The sequence below is a fragment of the Marmota monax genome, unplaced genomic scaffold, assembly GCF_021218885.2.
Source record: "Marmota monax isolate L192 unplaced genomic scaffold, Marmota_monax_Labrador192_F-V1.1 WCK01_AAM20220418_F8-fsc00104, whole genome shotgun sequence".
In the NCBI taxonomy this organism is placed as follows: Eukaryota; Metazoa; Chordata; class Mammalia; order Rodentia; family Sciuridae; genus Marmota; species Marmota monax.
In genome coordinates this window covers 3,241,962-3,256,270 of record NW_026693836.1, presented here as the reverse complement: position 1 = coordinate 3,256,270, position 14,309 = coordinate 3,241,962, and the positions used below count along the sequence as shown (strand labels likewise).

The 14,309-nt window shown below is 43.8% G+C and overlaps 1 protein-coding gene across 1 annotated transcript in view; it reads left to right on the top strand.

Moving 5' to 3' along the window:
* The first annotated feature begins 1,338 nt into the window (after positions 1–1,338).
* Positions 1,339–14,309, top strand: part of Vstm5 (V-set and transmembrane domain containing 5) — a 28,628-nt gene continuing 15,657 nt past the window's right edge. The window contains exon 1 of the mRNA XM_046462399.2: positions 1,339–1,630. Coding sequence (XP_046318355.1) covers positions 1,540–1,630 — 91 coding nt within the window. The 5' untranslated portion in view covers positions 1,339–1,539. The remainder of the gene's footprint in view (positions 1,631–14,309) is intronic.

The following is a 14,309-nucleotide window of genomic DNA, read 5'->3' as shown; positions in this document are numbered from 1 at the left end:
ACCAAGGACAAAGGTCATGTCCCTTCCTTGGACAGGCTTTGCTCTGAGTAGAGGCTGGTTTTTCACCTGTATCCCCAGGTTCAAGCCCCCTTGGTTTTAGCAATCCCAGCAGTGGCCTCATATTATTCGCAGAGAGGTTTCTGGTGTCTCCTTCCGCCCATCACTAAACCAAATACTTTGCTTGGTGGGAGGACACTTTGATAACAAGTCCGCTGTAGGGCAATCAGCAGGGATCACTACTGTTGGCCTCACCAGGAGCACATGGAATGAGCAAGGTACCTCTTAAAAACAAAAAGGATATAGGAAAGTACGTGATAGTACCACAGTGTTCTGGTCTTTCTTTCTGTTCTACCACTCTTACTTAGCATTGACAGTGTTTGTCCTCATTCATGTAACTTTATAGAAGCAAGAAACATGCCACAGATCTAAAGAGAAGGAATGTTTTCAAAGCAGGGGCAGTCCCAGCCTTATCTGTCCCTTTTATCAGGAATGCAAAACCTCTTCCAGAAATGCCTCAAAATACTTCCCCTTAAATATCACCAGTCAGTATTGGATCATACTGCTAACCTCTAGATGCAAGGGAGGCTGGGAAATCTAGTTTTAACAAAGTAGAATAGAATTTCATGACTAGTTTGGACCAATATCCACCCTCTCCTTCCACACACAGATCCTTCCTGGAATTTAGTTGCTTTTGTTCTGAGTTCCTACAGCATTCTGGGTTTTCTTTGTCGTAGCAACATATCCACATATACAGTTGCTTTTTTTTTTTTTATTTTCCAATCCCCATTCTTTGATAGAATTTCTAAAAAAAAAAAAAAAAAAAAAAGTGCCCATATCTGTCCTGTTATATCTCTGGGACTTAGCATCATGCTCAGCTTCATTCCATGTTTTCTGAATGACTAGAATGGCCACATGTACCAGCCCCAGTGAAATAAGTAGGTGCTCAGTGAATATTTCCTGAATAAATGGATGGATACACGGATGGAGGACAGAGATCATTACCACCCAGAACAGCCTGAGTCTTCCTGTATCCCTCTCTCCCCAGCTTGGCATTTCACTTTCCTAAAAGCCTTTCCTTTTCCCATGGAGCCATCAGTTGGTCCCTTTGGGTCCTTAGGCAACAGCTAGTACTTGCGCTCCTTCCATCCACCAGCATCTTAGCTGGATCTTAATACCCGTAAAGTGGCGCCTGTACGTCAGAAGACAGCTCATTATTCGCCATTATTTACCTCTGAGTGTGTGCCTTCTTATTGCTCGTGCCCTTCCTCCTCCTCCCTCCCTCCTCCTCCTCTTCCTCTTCCCCCTCCCTCCTCTCCCTCCCTCTTTCCCTTCCCTCCTCCTTGGGAACTGGTTCAACCAGAGTACAACCAGCTCATCTGCATCTGGTCCTGGAAAACCTGCTGGAGCTACAGCAGGAGGGAAGGCTGCGGGAGGAGCTGCAGCGGCGCGCGTGAGTGCGGAACACACACCGGCGGGCCCTGCGCTGCGCCCCGCCACTCGGGAAGCCCATGCCGGGCCTGTGCTACCCGGGGCTTGCTCATGAGGCCTCTGCGGTGCGGGTGGAGGAAGACCCAAAGCATCTCCCTGGGACTCTGTGCCCTCTGCCTGGTCGCAGCCCACTGTCTGCAGAGTAAGCGCGGGGCAGCGCGGGGAGGGACGGGGCGGGGCGGGCTCTGGGGTCTCGCGGCTGCCTTGGGCCACTTTGTCCGGTGGAGGGCGCGCGGCGAGCCGGCTGGCAGGCCCGGCTCCACTTCACCCGGCTGGACGCGCAGCCTGAGTCCCGGCACCGATCGCGGCCGAAGCGCCGGGGACAGAGCAGAGGCTCCCTCGGCCCGGGCCACTTCGGGGCGCTCACCCCGCCCGACGAGCCTGGCCAGCAGTTATCGGAGCCGGAAGCCGGCTGGGAGATAACCGGCTCCCCGCGCGGAGGTTGCCTCCTCTGCGACATGTTTTATTTCTTCTTTTTTTTTTTTCCTGAAATAAGCAGACTACAGTTTCCAAAGACTCACGCACCCCACCTCCTACTATAGGGATCCCTCCATCCTTCCATGGACTTCCTGGGTCTTCAGAGTGTTCTGACCATTCAGACAACCCACAGCAGCCTGGTTCTGAGAGAAAAGCGTTTAGCGGGTTTGAGTTGGTCAGTGGTTCCTGAATTTCTTGGGCAGAGAAGGTCCTCACCATGCGACACTGCTGTGGATGGCTAGCTCTAGAATCCCCACATGATTTGGCCCACTGTCCCACAAACTCGGTGGACACAAATTATAATGCAGATTGTAATGCAATTTTACTTTCTCATTCATTCAATCATTATCATCATTCCCATTTTGCGTATTAGTCAACTGAGATTTATATGGGACCACAGCAGGGCCGCAGGAGGTGAGAGGACCTGTAGTAAGGTACAGCACTTGTGTGTTCACAATCTCTCCAACTTTACAAGGTTCCTATCATTTAATCCTCAGGACAACCTCATAAAATGTTTCACAGGCGAGGAAAGCTGAGGCACAGAAAGGCTATGTTATTTGCACAAGGTGACCACCTAGTCAATGGTGAAGCCAAAATTCAAACCTAGCCACCTAGCACTGTTGCTCTTTATACTTCTGGCTAGAGCCCAGCTTTGAAAGTTGCAAATCTTAGAAAGCAAAAAGACTATGATGGGGTATGTTCCTCTCTCAGCAGTGGAACAAGAAATAGCTGGTTGTTAGTCTGCAGATGAATATGTGTTTGAATATGCAGTGAATTTCTCTATTGTTTTGTAAGCCCCAAGCATATGATTCCAACCACCATTGGTACTCATGTGTACAGATGCCTTTGATGTTAAGGGACCAGTCATTCATTCACTCACTCACTAATTATACTTTCTCCTGAAAGAAGCAGGCCACAGTGGATACTGGGGACACCATGGTTCACAGTTTTGTCCTCAGGAAGCTTAGGTGCTTATACTGACAGTCAAACAAGAGTGCCATCCTGGGAGTGGAAAGGCTCGTGAGGCAGGAGACTCCACATTGTAGGAGCCTACAGGGTCAGAACCCAGGCTTGTGGAAACAGTTGCTCCAAAGGGAGTCACACCTACCCCAACCAAACAATGGATAGGAACAGCCAGGGAAGTGGGACAGGGAAACCGCAGGGTGTCGCAGACCAAATAGCACACGTAATATCTGGTAGACAAGTAAAAATGCAATTATTCATTGACTGTCTCCTGCACAGCTCTGAGTCCCTAGCACTTGCCCACTACTAGCCATAACTATCCCTAACAGATGCTGAATGAATGTGTACCTGCCTGAAGGAGGCCTGTGCTGTGGCCCAGCCTTAACGGTGCAGAGTGGGCCTCCTCCCTCTCACAGTTCCTCTGCTTCCTCAGCCTCTGTCACAGCCTTCCTCCAGAAAATTGACATTCATCATTTACAATCAGATTTGTTATACCATACCCACAAATACAAATACCCTGTGTTTTAAATCTTTCCTCTATGACATTGTTTTGGACTAAATGTTTTCTCTCAAAATTCATAGATTGAAGCCTTAGCCTCTAATGTGATGGTATTTGGAGAGTAATTGGTTTAGATGAGATCGGAGCCCCTCTTATTGGATGAGTGTCCTTATAATTAAGAGGAAGAGAGATCAAAGCTCTCTCCCTTTGCCCTGTGAAAACATAGTAAGCAGTTTAGTAAGCCAGGAGAGCCCTTGCTTAAAACTAAATCTGTCAGCACCTTGATCTTGTACTTCTTCCAAAACTGAGAAATAAATATCTGGTTTTTAATTCACTTTCTTTTTGGTATTTTGCTATAGACAGAAACTGGTACTGAGAAGCAGGGCATTGCTGTAATAAATACTGAACACTCTGAAAGTGATTTTAGAACTGGATAATGAATAGAGGCTGGTGGAGTTTTGAGGGGCATGCTAATAATTTGGATGCTAAGGGCAATTCTGATGAAGGCTCACACAGAAACAAGGGGTATGGACAATGGAGAAAAGACAATTTTTCTTATAATATGGCAAGGAACTATGCTACTTTTTGTGTTCTGATTTTTTTTAAAAATTTTTAAAGTTGTAATTGCACACAATACCTTTATTTATATGTGGTGCTAAGGATCAAACCCAGGGCTTCGCACAGGCTAGGTGAGCATTCTATCAGTGAGCCACACTCCCAGCCTGTGTTCTGATATTTTGTGGAAGGAGAAATTTGCAAGAGATGAAATTGGATATTCATCAGAGGAGATATTTAAGCAAAATGTTAAAGGCGAGGCTTGGTTCCTCCTGATGGCTCATAGCAGAATTTGAAGAAGGAAGGAAAGAAGGTAGGGAGGGAGGAAGGGAGAAATTGTTAAACTAAAAAGAAACCAGAACTTAAAGATTTGGAAAATTCTCAACTGTTCATATTGCGAAAAAAAATTAAAAACCATGTACAGAACAGAACACCAAGGGTGTGGCAATAGCCTTGGATAAGATTAGTGTGGGTGTGAACCTAGAGGGTAATCAACTACCCCAACGGATATACTTTCAGTTTGAACTGAAGGGATGGAGACAGGAAAAAAAAAAAAATGAAGGAAGAATGTGGACTTCTTAGATCCTATGGGACAGAACCATACAGTGATTCAGCTTAAACCTGCATTGTGCTTCCAGATAGGAGAGGAACAACCAAAAGAGATTCAGAGATCATTAGGGCTGCCTTCTCAGTTTGAAAGGATGGGAAGGGACATTGCTTTGGTTTCAAGAGGCCAGAGAGTGACTGCCCAGAGCCTTGGGGAACACAGAGTTACACAACAAAGCTTCAGGGGTTGTGACCTCACCCCATTGGGTTCTGAAGACAGAACATTCAGCAAAGATTATTCTCTAGTTTTAAGATCTAAAGGACTGGGTATGGTGGTGCATGCCTGTATTTTCAGTGACTCGTATCAATGTCTTCACATTCAGTCTAAGGAGTCATTTGACATGGAATGGAGCTTGGGAAGGTCTTGGATCTTGGGTGGAAGATGCTGGAATAATTCCCCTAATAGACCCTTACACCAGTGCCAGAGGAGGGTAGAGATATGGGTTCCTGACTGCCAGGTACTGGTAAGGGGAGCTACAATGAAGTTCCTCTGACTGTTTGACCTTCTGTAGTAGGCTAAGGTCATTACCCCAGGTTTACTATGGGGCTGGATAGAAGCCTTTCAGAAGCCAGTTCCTAAAAGTGGGACACGAGACCTGCTCTTTCCTTTCCCCATCAACCAACTTTTTGACATACTTGAGGGTAAGATTTCAGGTATTCTTGATCTGGAACTTGTTTCTTTAGGTCAGATAGATGTTCAATTCAGTTCAATAGTTCCTGCTTGAATGAGCTATCTCCCACGTCACAGACTGCTGCTTGCTGGTGTTGCAGACCTGAGCACTGGGTGGTACCTACTGTCCCTTCTAGCAGGGGAGATGGGCTGTCACTCAATTCTCATAAGTACAAGGCAGGCTATACACTGTGCTGAGGAAGCCTTGTGAGCCTGACAGGAGATGACATTAAGATGTGTCTTGAAGACAGAACAGGGTCTGAAGAAAGAGGAGGGGGTGATCTGAGTTGAGGTTGGGGGGGTAAATGTGCATTACAGAGTGGTCAGTAGTTTGGTGCAAGTGGAATTGGGGGTGAGGGGGAAACATGGGAGATGGCGACTAAAAAGAAAGTTAGGAACAAATTATTGAGGTTTTTCAGAGCCAAGGGAGACACAGCTAGATATGTGTTTTAGAAAGATCACTTAACACAAAACCAAAGATAAGAAGAGCTAGGCTGGGTGTGGTGGCTCATGCCTATAATTCCAGCAACTCAGGAAGAAAGATCCCAAATTAAAGCCCAGCCTTGCAAATTATTAAGACCCTATCTCAAGAATAAATCTTTTAAAAGGACTAGGGATATTGCTCAGTGGTAGAGCACCCCTGGTTTCAATCCCCAGTACTGAAGGAAAAAAGAAGAAGATGCAGAAGAAGAAGAAGGAGGAGGAGGAGGGGGAGGAGGAGGAGGAGAAGAAGAAGAAGAAAAGAGAGACCAGAATCTCCTGAGTTTGTATAACTGTTAATAGCAATTACAAGAAAAAAAAAAAAACAACTGTTCATTGCACACTTACTTGGTGTCAGATACTATAATAACTGCTTTCAACTCATCTTTACAGTTATCCTACAAAGAGGTGCTATGAGTCCCTATTTTATAAGGAACCAGAGGCTTGGAGAAGTTGAGGGGTTTGCCTAAAGCATTCATTCATTCAGCAGGTGTTCATGGAAAGCCAGAGTTGCTAGGCACTTGTGCTAGATCTTGGGGATTCATTGGTGACCAAGATAGACTGGCCCCTGGTTCCCAGAGCTGACAGTTGATCTAGGAGGATAAATCATTAATCAAGAGAATCATCATCACAGTGTGGAATAAGTGTGTTAATACAGAGGAACAGGGAACAATGAAAGCACAGAACTGGGCCCCTCAACCCAGTACTGAGGGGTTGGGGAAGGCTTCCTGGAAGAAATGATGTTTAAACTAAGATCTAAAAGATGGAGAGAAACTGGCCCATTAGATTCTTTGGAGGAACACCATATTGGGGTATCCAGTCATGTATGCACCTTGTCTTAGATCATCCTATACTCCCCTTCCAAGTACCTTCAGGCATCCTATAAACACCTTCTGAAAGAATGGTGGGAGAGCATGTCACCTCATTTGTTCCTTTGTCCTCCTGTTCAACACATATTTACTGCAGAGGCGTCTGAGGAGAACCCTATTCTAGGTCCCCAGGCTGACCAGTGGCCTGAACATTGACCCTAGGTCCTGCAGCCCACTGTAGAGAGGGTGGACCCAGCCAGTTCCCCATTTCCAGGGTTGTGCAAGGGAGCAGTCACCTCTGCCATGCCTGGCTTTCTTGGCATCTGATTTGAAGCACAGGTGTTACTCTACCATAAACCATGGTCTCTTAGAAAGAACAATTCCCACCCAACAAGGATGACCCTTGTTTGTGCCTGGAAAAAAGTATGATAGAAAAATTCCTTTTGGAATTCCACAGGGAAGAATTTCAAGTTGCTCAATCTCTTGCTGCATTTCCAGAAGAGAATTTCAGATTTACAAATGCTATTTTGAACCTATTGGGCCGCTGTAATAAAATACCTTAAGACTGAGTAATTTATGAACAACATAAAATCACAGGCACCATGATGCACCTGTAATCTCAGCCACTTGGGAGGCTGAGGCAGGAGGACCACTTACACTTAGAAGTTTGAGACCAGTCTGGACAATGTAGTGAGATCTCAAAAGCTAACAAACAAAAATGGAAACGTATTGCTCATGAGTCTGGAGGCTGGGAAGTCCCACCTCAAGACAGATTCAGTATGTGGTGAGAACCTGTTTCACACAGATGGGCCTTCTACATCCTCACAGGAGGGCTTGCTTGAGCGTCTTTTATATGCCACTGGTGGAATTCTTGTGAGTTAATCACTTTCCAAAATCCCACCTCTTCCTACTATCACACTGGACATCAGGTTCCAGCATGCAAATTCTGGGAGACATCAACATTTATACCATAGCAAAGGCTCATTCCAATTCTATACTTACATGATTGAAGCAGGAAGAACCAGCCTCCTTCACCCAACATGCCATCCTCCTGTCTTAAACATACTACTGCAATCTCTCCAGCTTCTGTTTACACACCCCTGCGCATGGGGAGTTCACTACTTCAGTAACTACTCTGTGAATCTTCAAAGAATTCTCCCAAATGGTAATGTATTGAGCAATCACTAAGTGTTAGAAACTGATAGGCTCTTCACTGTATTGTCTTGTTTAAGTTTGTTATTCTGCAGGAGTTATGCATAGCACTATTATGGTATCCTCAGTGCAGAAGTTCTATAACTGAAAGAAATTAATAAATTTACCCTAGATCACATAGTTATTGCTGGCAGAGTACAATTTTGAACACAAGTTTGTCTGACTCTAGAATCCATTACACACACTGCCTCAATCCCACTCAGCAGAACCTGTCTTCTTCTTTGCCCGTTTGCCCTCATTCTGGCAGTGCCTGTCTGTCCCAGTCTTCCCTTCTCCAAGATGAGTTGTGCATCACAGGTGGTCCCCTGCCTTACAGAAGTGAAATTAGCAGTGCTGGAAAAGGAAAGGAGGGGCCTAGGCCTCCCAGATTCTGAGAGCACCAGGGCACCCACTTTTCACTGAGGTCTTGCAAAATCCTTACTACTGAAGTTCTAAAAATGTGGTACAGGAACTAGCACCAGCAACATCTAGGAATTTGTTAGAAATTCATACTCTTGGGCCTAACCTCAGACCTACTGAATGAGGAAGCAGGGAGGGGACTCAGTGATCTGTTTCAACAAGTCCTCTCAATGATTTGGATGTGGCTACATACTTCGAAACACTGCTTATGGAACTGGAGGAGGTGGGGGAGAAAATGGAATTACTTAGCCTGTCTGTTTCTCCTATGTCAATAGAAATAGGACTAACCAGGTAGAGTAGAAATTGAAGGAGACCAGAAAGAGTGTACCTCCCCCAAATGTCTCCCTGAAAGTGCTCAAGTGTTTCAAACATTCCTCCCTCACACACTTCTTTGGCTTTAAGCTTTGTTAAAGTGCTCCCAAGAAGGAGTTACAGTAAATGGTCTTCACCATAGCAAAGGCTGCAAACCTCCAGTGGTTATCAATCTTGTTGCACCCTGAAATCACATGGGAAGTTTTAAAAGTCAGAGGCCTTGGTCTCATCCCCAAAGACTGAATTCATTAGCCCAGAGTACTATTTTTTAAAAACTTCCCGGATGATTTAATCAGGGTTTGAAAACAACTTGAATAGCTGATTCAGTCCTTTCCAGTTGGCAAACTACATACCTGAGGACCATTACTCTGGAAACAAAGGTCATAGAAGGGCAATGTATTCTATTTTGTTTTGTTTTGGTGCTGGGGATGGAATCCAGGGCCTCACATAGGCTCCGCTAGTGCTCTGCTCTACTGCTGAACCATACCTCAGCCCCATCTGACAGTCCTGAAGGAAGCCTCACTTACATGAAGGTGTTGGCAGGGCTGCTCCCTTCTGAAGACTGTTCCAGGCCTCCACCCTAGCTTCTGGTGACTTCTGGGAATATCTGACATTCTTGGTTTATAGAAGAGTCACTTTATCTCTGTCTTCATCTTCACATGGCATTCTCTCCTTTGCAGCCAAATTCCCTCTTTTAGAAGGACCAGTCACACTGTGTACGGCCCACCCTGATGACCTTGTTTTAACTTGATTACCTCTGTAAAGACACTGCCTCCAAATAATACACATTCTGAGCACAGGTTAGGATGCCAATATCTTTTTAGGGCACAGTTTAAAACATAGCAGGCAACAAAAAGGGTAGGAATCTTGGATAGAGAGCAAGTCTTGGTGGTTCCATTCTCTACATGGATTCTGGGCTCACCTGTAGTTTGTGGCTCCTATCTAGGCCTTACCAGGCCCCTGATCACTCTGTTGCACCAGTTTCTCAAACTAGCATTGGTTAACTCTGATAATATGTATATTATATAGATATTATAATATTTATAATATATTATATAAATAAATATATGTATTGTGTGTGAATATATATATAGATAGATAGATAGATAGATAGATATAAATATATATAGATATATGTATATAAATGCATTCTGCAATTTTGGATCCATCTGCCTTTTTTGTCTCTCCACACCTTTTGCCTTTGGCAGTCAGTTCTTGTACAATGGGTTTTCTCTGAAGCATCCTAGTTCTGCTTTGGCTGCATAGGGATATATATATATATATATATATATATATATATATATATATATATATATATTTTTTTTTTTTTTTTTTTTTTTTTAAATCACCTGAGAGAGAAACAGAAAAAGCAAAGGCTTACTGTATGTCAGTCACTGACTCTGCAACAATCTTGCAAAATAGCTGTTGTGACACACTCACTTTACTGAGAAAGAGATTCAGAGAGGTTAGTCAATTTGTATGGAACAGAAGAGTACCAGGGGAAAGGGTAAACGCTTCAGAGAGAAGTTGAGGAATCTCATCTGTCAAGGATGGAAGACAAGCCAAGTTTCTCCCCACGACTAAACAAGGATCCCAGAAGCCCTCTGCCTGCTCCCCCGATCCCAGAGCACCCTCTCCCTGTCAGTAGTGCCTAAGCCACACTCCGGCTGCCTTGGTGCTTCTGCCACCCATGAGCAGCTTTCCACAATTACTGTGGCCTCCAGTGGCATCACATCTCTTTTCAGAGACATGGAAGAACTGAGGGACCATTCATCTCAATTCCAAACTCAGGAGAGAGAATCTGATTGGCCCATCCCAGAACATGTGGTCTGCCTTGGTCCAATCACTAGAGCCAGAGAGATGGCTTCTGAAGGCTCTCTCTGCAAAGGTTCTGAGAAGAGGTAGAGTTGAACTGATGGGACAGACAAATTAATAACAAACTTCCAAATGGAGTGTGTGACTAGAAATAAGTGTTTATTAAATGTTTGTCCCAGACCCCACCCCTTCCCAAATGCTTGTTGAATGGAAGGAGATTAAATGGAATTCTCATGACCTAAAATCAGGACTTCCTTTGGGTGAAAAAGAAAAGAACCCATATCTCCCACCCCTCCACTCCAGAGTTGTTCCTGGTTATTATCCAGATCTCTTACCCACATGGGGGTTTTAATTGTTTCCTTTTAATTGTATCATTGACAGCCAAGCCACAAAGATTCCCAACTACGAATGAGAAAATGGCAGCTTAGAGAGGTGAAGGAATTTGTGCAAAGTCACCCAGCTTGGGCCTATGCAGCCAAAGCAGAACTAGGATGCTTCAGAGAAAACCCACTGTACAAGAACTGACTGCCAAGGGCAAAAGGTGTGGAGAGACAAAGAAGGCAGATGGATCCAAAATTGCAGAATGCATTTATTGAGACTTACGGACTGAAATATGTTTTTGGCAGCAGCAAGACAAAAGGATCCCTGTCTCTGGAGGCAGGAGGAAGGGGTTTATTAATTTTTTTCCCATTTTTTTTATTGGTGCATTATAGTTTACATAATGATGGGATTTGCTGTTACATATTTGTACATGCACATATTACACAATATAACAATATAATTTGGTCACTATCAAGAGGAATGTGTTTATATGCTAAACTAGATGAAGGTGGCCCATGGCCAACCAGAATGCATCTGTGCTTTCTGAATAGAGAAAACAAACTATTAATGTGCCAAACATCAGTTAAAAAACAAGAAATAATCTAGAGGTTAGTGGCCAGCATGAGAAGTTTGACCATCTTAACCACTTTGTTTATCCTATAAAGTTTTGAATGCATGCTAAGGTCACCTGGTAGGCATGATGGCTCTTACAACCAAGTTGGCTATATTCAAGGTAGATCCCTACACTGGGGGGTCTTCTGGCTTTACTGCATGTGCTTCCCTGACTTCCCCAACTGGCATCTTTCCCTCCTCTTCTACCCTCTGTTCCAAACAACAGATCCCCCAACTCCAGCCCCAGTCCCAGTTGCCCTGAAACAGATGTGCTGGAGGAGGGTAGACCTTGTACCATTCTGTTTAATTTCCAATTAAGAGTCAGAAAAGCAATTTTCCTGTTTTCTTTGTTTTAAAAAGTTATATTTCCTGATATGTTTGCAGTGGCCTGAGGTATAGACTATGAATTATGTCTGATTAGTCCTGGGATTCTTCTAGGCATTACTGGTATATGCCCCTGCTGACCACTAATTATTTATTTACTGGGGAATGGGGTATGCTGTGCTAGGTGCTTGCCATTCATGCATTCACTTTGATTTCTTCTAACATATCTGAACTGTGAGGAGGCTATGGCCACCACTGTTTGTTGTTGTTTTGTGTTGTTTTTTTTTTTAACTTTATTGTATTTATTTATTTTTTCATGTGGTGCTGAGGATCAAACCCAGTGCCTCACACATGCTAAGCAAGTGCTTCTACCACTGAGCTATAGCCCCAGCCCCTGGCCACCACTGTTTTACAGATGAGAAATAGAGGCTCAGTGACTTTGACAAATTTGGCCAAAGTCATGATATTAAGAAAGAGTAAGTCAGTATTTGAACCAATGTCTGCTTGACATTTCTTCAAAGCCCTTGCTTCCCTGGTAGGATTCCTTGGGATTCTTTTGGCTTCCATCTGCCAGAAACTCAGGAACTAGGCTCGGTGCACATGTACACATGTATTGGAGCAGCCAGATCACACCAAAGCCAGCTGTGGAATCCTAACCCTGATGTGGTGTTCAGCTTGGCATAATCCTGGGTTTGTATCTCGCAACTCCAGACCAAATGTATAACCCTATAAGGGGAAATCACTGCTCAGAGTTTGCCATTCATGTGTCAGGCACTCTGCAGGTCTAGGGCTGCAACAAGGAACCAGAAAGGCAGCTCCTATTCTCATGGAACTTCAATTGAAAGTAGGAATAGATGTTAAATAATATGAACTGAGATGGGTATTATAAAGGAAAGGTGTCATGAGAACATGTAAAAGGATATCTGGCCCTGCCAGAGGGTTGGAATGAGCTTCTCAGAAGAGAATGACTGAGGTCTGAAGGGAGAATAAAGATTAATAGGCAAGTAGGGAGGGAGCAGGGAAAGGGAGCAGTTATGTGCACAGTCCCTGTGGTGGAGAGAAAATGATGAATCATCAGAGCATAAGTCCAATGTGCTGGGAGCCCACAGAATGAGGGTGTGCTGAGGACACGGGCCTGACAGGAAGGCAGGGTCCAGACCTCACCTGTCTAGTCACGCCACTGAAGACATTTTAACTTATTGCTAGAGTATCAGGGAACCAACAATGGGTTAAAGCAGGAGGGTGACACGATACAACTTATATATTGAAAACATCACTCAGAATACCACATAGATGATAGGTTAGAGGAGGGTGAGTAGGCACGGTGAGGCAAATTGGGAGACTGTTGTAGAGGGGGCAGTTTGGACCAGTATGATAGGGGAAAGAAGAGCGGGCACAAGTCAGATTCGGGTTACATTTTGGAGGTAAGACAGTCAGGACCCAGTGACAATGTGGGGGTGACGAAGGACGAGGACGTCATGACTGTCTTGTGGAGCTGGCTGGCTGAGAATGTCTTTCAGTGAGGTTGTGGATAAACTCCCTCCCAGATGAGAGGAGTGATACTCTTATTGTTTTGACTTTAAATTAATTTGATTGTTTCAAATTTTTCTTAAGTTTCAATATGTAATGTTTGCACACAACCCAAAATTCAAAATGTATATCCTTCAAAGTCTTGACCCTCAGCTGCCTAGGTCTTCCCCTTGGACCCTAGAGTCCAGAGTGTTCCCAATTCCTTCTGTATCCTTCCTGAGATAGTTAAAGCATTTTGTCACAACTGTGCATGCATTTAATTTATCTTTGGAGATGCTGAAGATGTTGATTTTGTCAACTCTTAAGTACAGATGTTAGTGCTTGTGAAATACTTTGTCATATGAGAACAACATTTTCAAATATGAAAGGCCTAAGGCAAACATTCTTGGTGTGCACTTTATTTTTAGGATCATAGTGTTTTTATTTGTTAAGTAATTCACAGACTTTCTAAAATATTCTAGCTGTTCACAAGGGTAGTGAGTGGAATGTAAAGTTTCCTTCTATCCCAGACATCCAGTCTCCTCCCCAAAGAAAACCGCAGTTCCTGGGTTTTCAAAGAATCTTCCAGAGATGTTCTGTGAACTTGTATAGATAAGATGTTTCTGTGTGTGTGTGTGTGTGTGCGTGTGTGTGTGTGTGTGTTTATACACAGATAATTTACTTCATTCAAGCAAAAGTTTTCTCTACACATTGTTCTACTCTGTGTGCTTTTTCCATTACTTTAAAGATCATCTAACATCAACATACATGGATCAACCTCATTCTTCTGAATGTCTTTGTAGTATTCCAAAATATGAATATAGATCATTTATTTAGCTAGTCCCTTACTGGTGAATACATGGATTGTCTCCAGTCTTTGGTAATGCTTCATTTAAGTGACCATGACAACATTTACATCTTTGTATCTGTGTTCCCATAGTAACTACATAATAATTCCTAAAAGTGGAATTTCTGGGTCAGAAAATATATGCAATTTTAATATTTTTATTCATTACTTGGCTGCCCAGATCACACCCATTTACAGTCACCACAGTGCTGGGTGAGTATAACTTTCACACACTCCTAACAGCATAATATTATCAGACTTCTTCATCTTTGCCAGTCTGATAATGGCCAGGTTATTCAACTTTCCCACCTGTGGTTTCATTGGACTATGATACTGGTCTGGTGCTTAACAGGTATTACTGATAGGAAATGGTGACTGTTGCTCTTTGGGTGTGGTTTTTCTGGTTGGGGT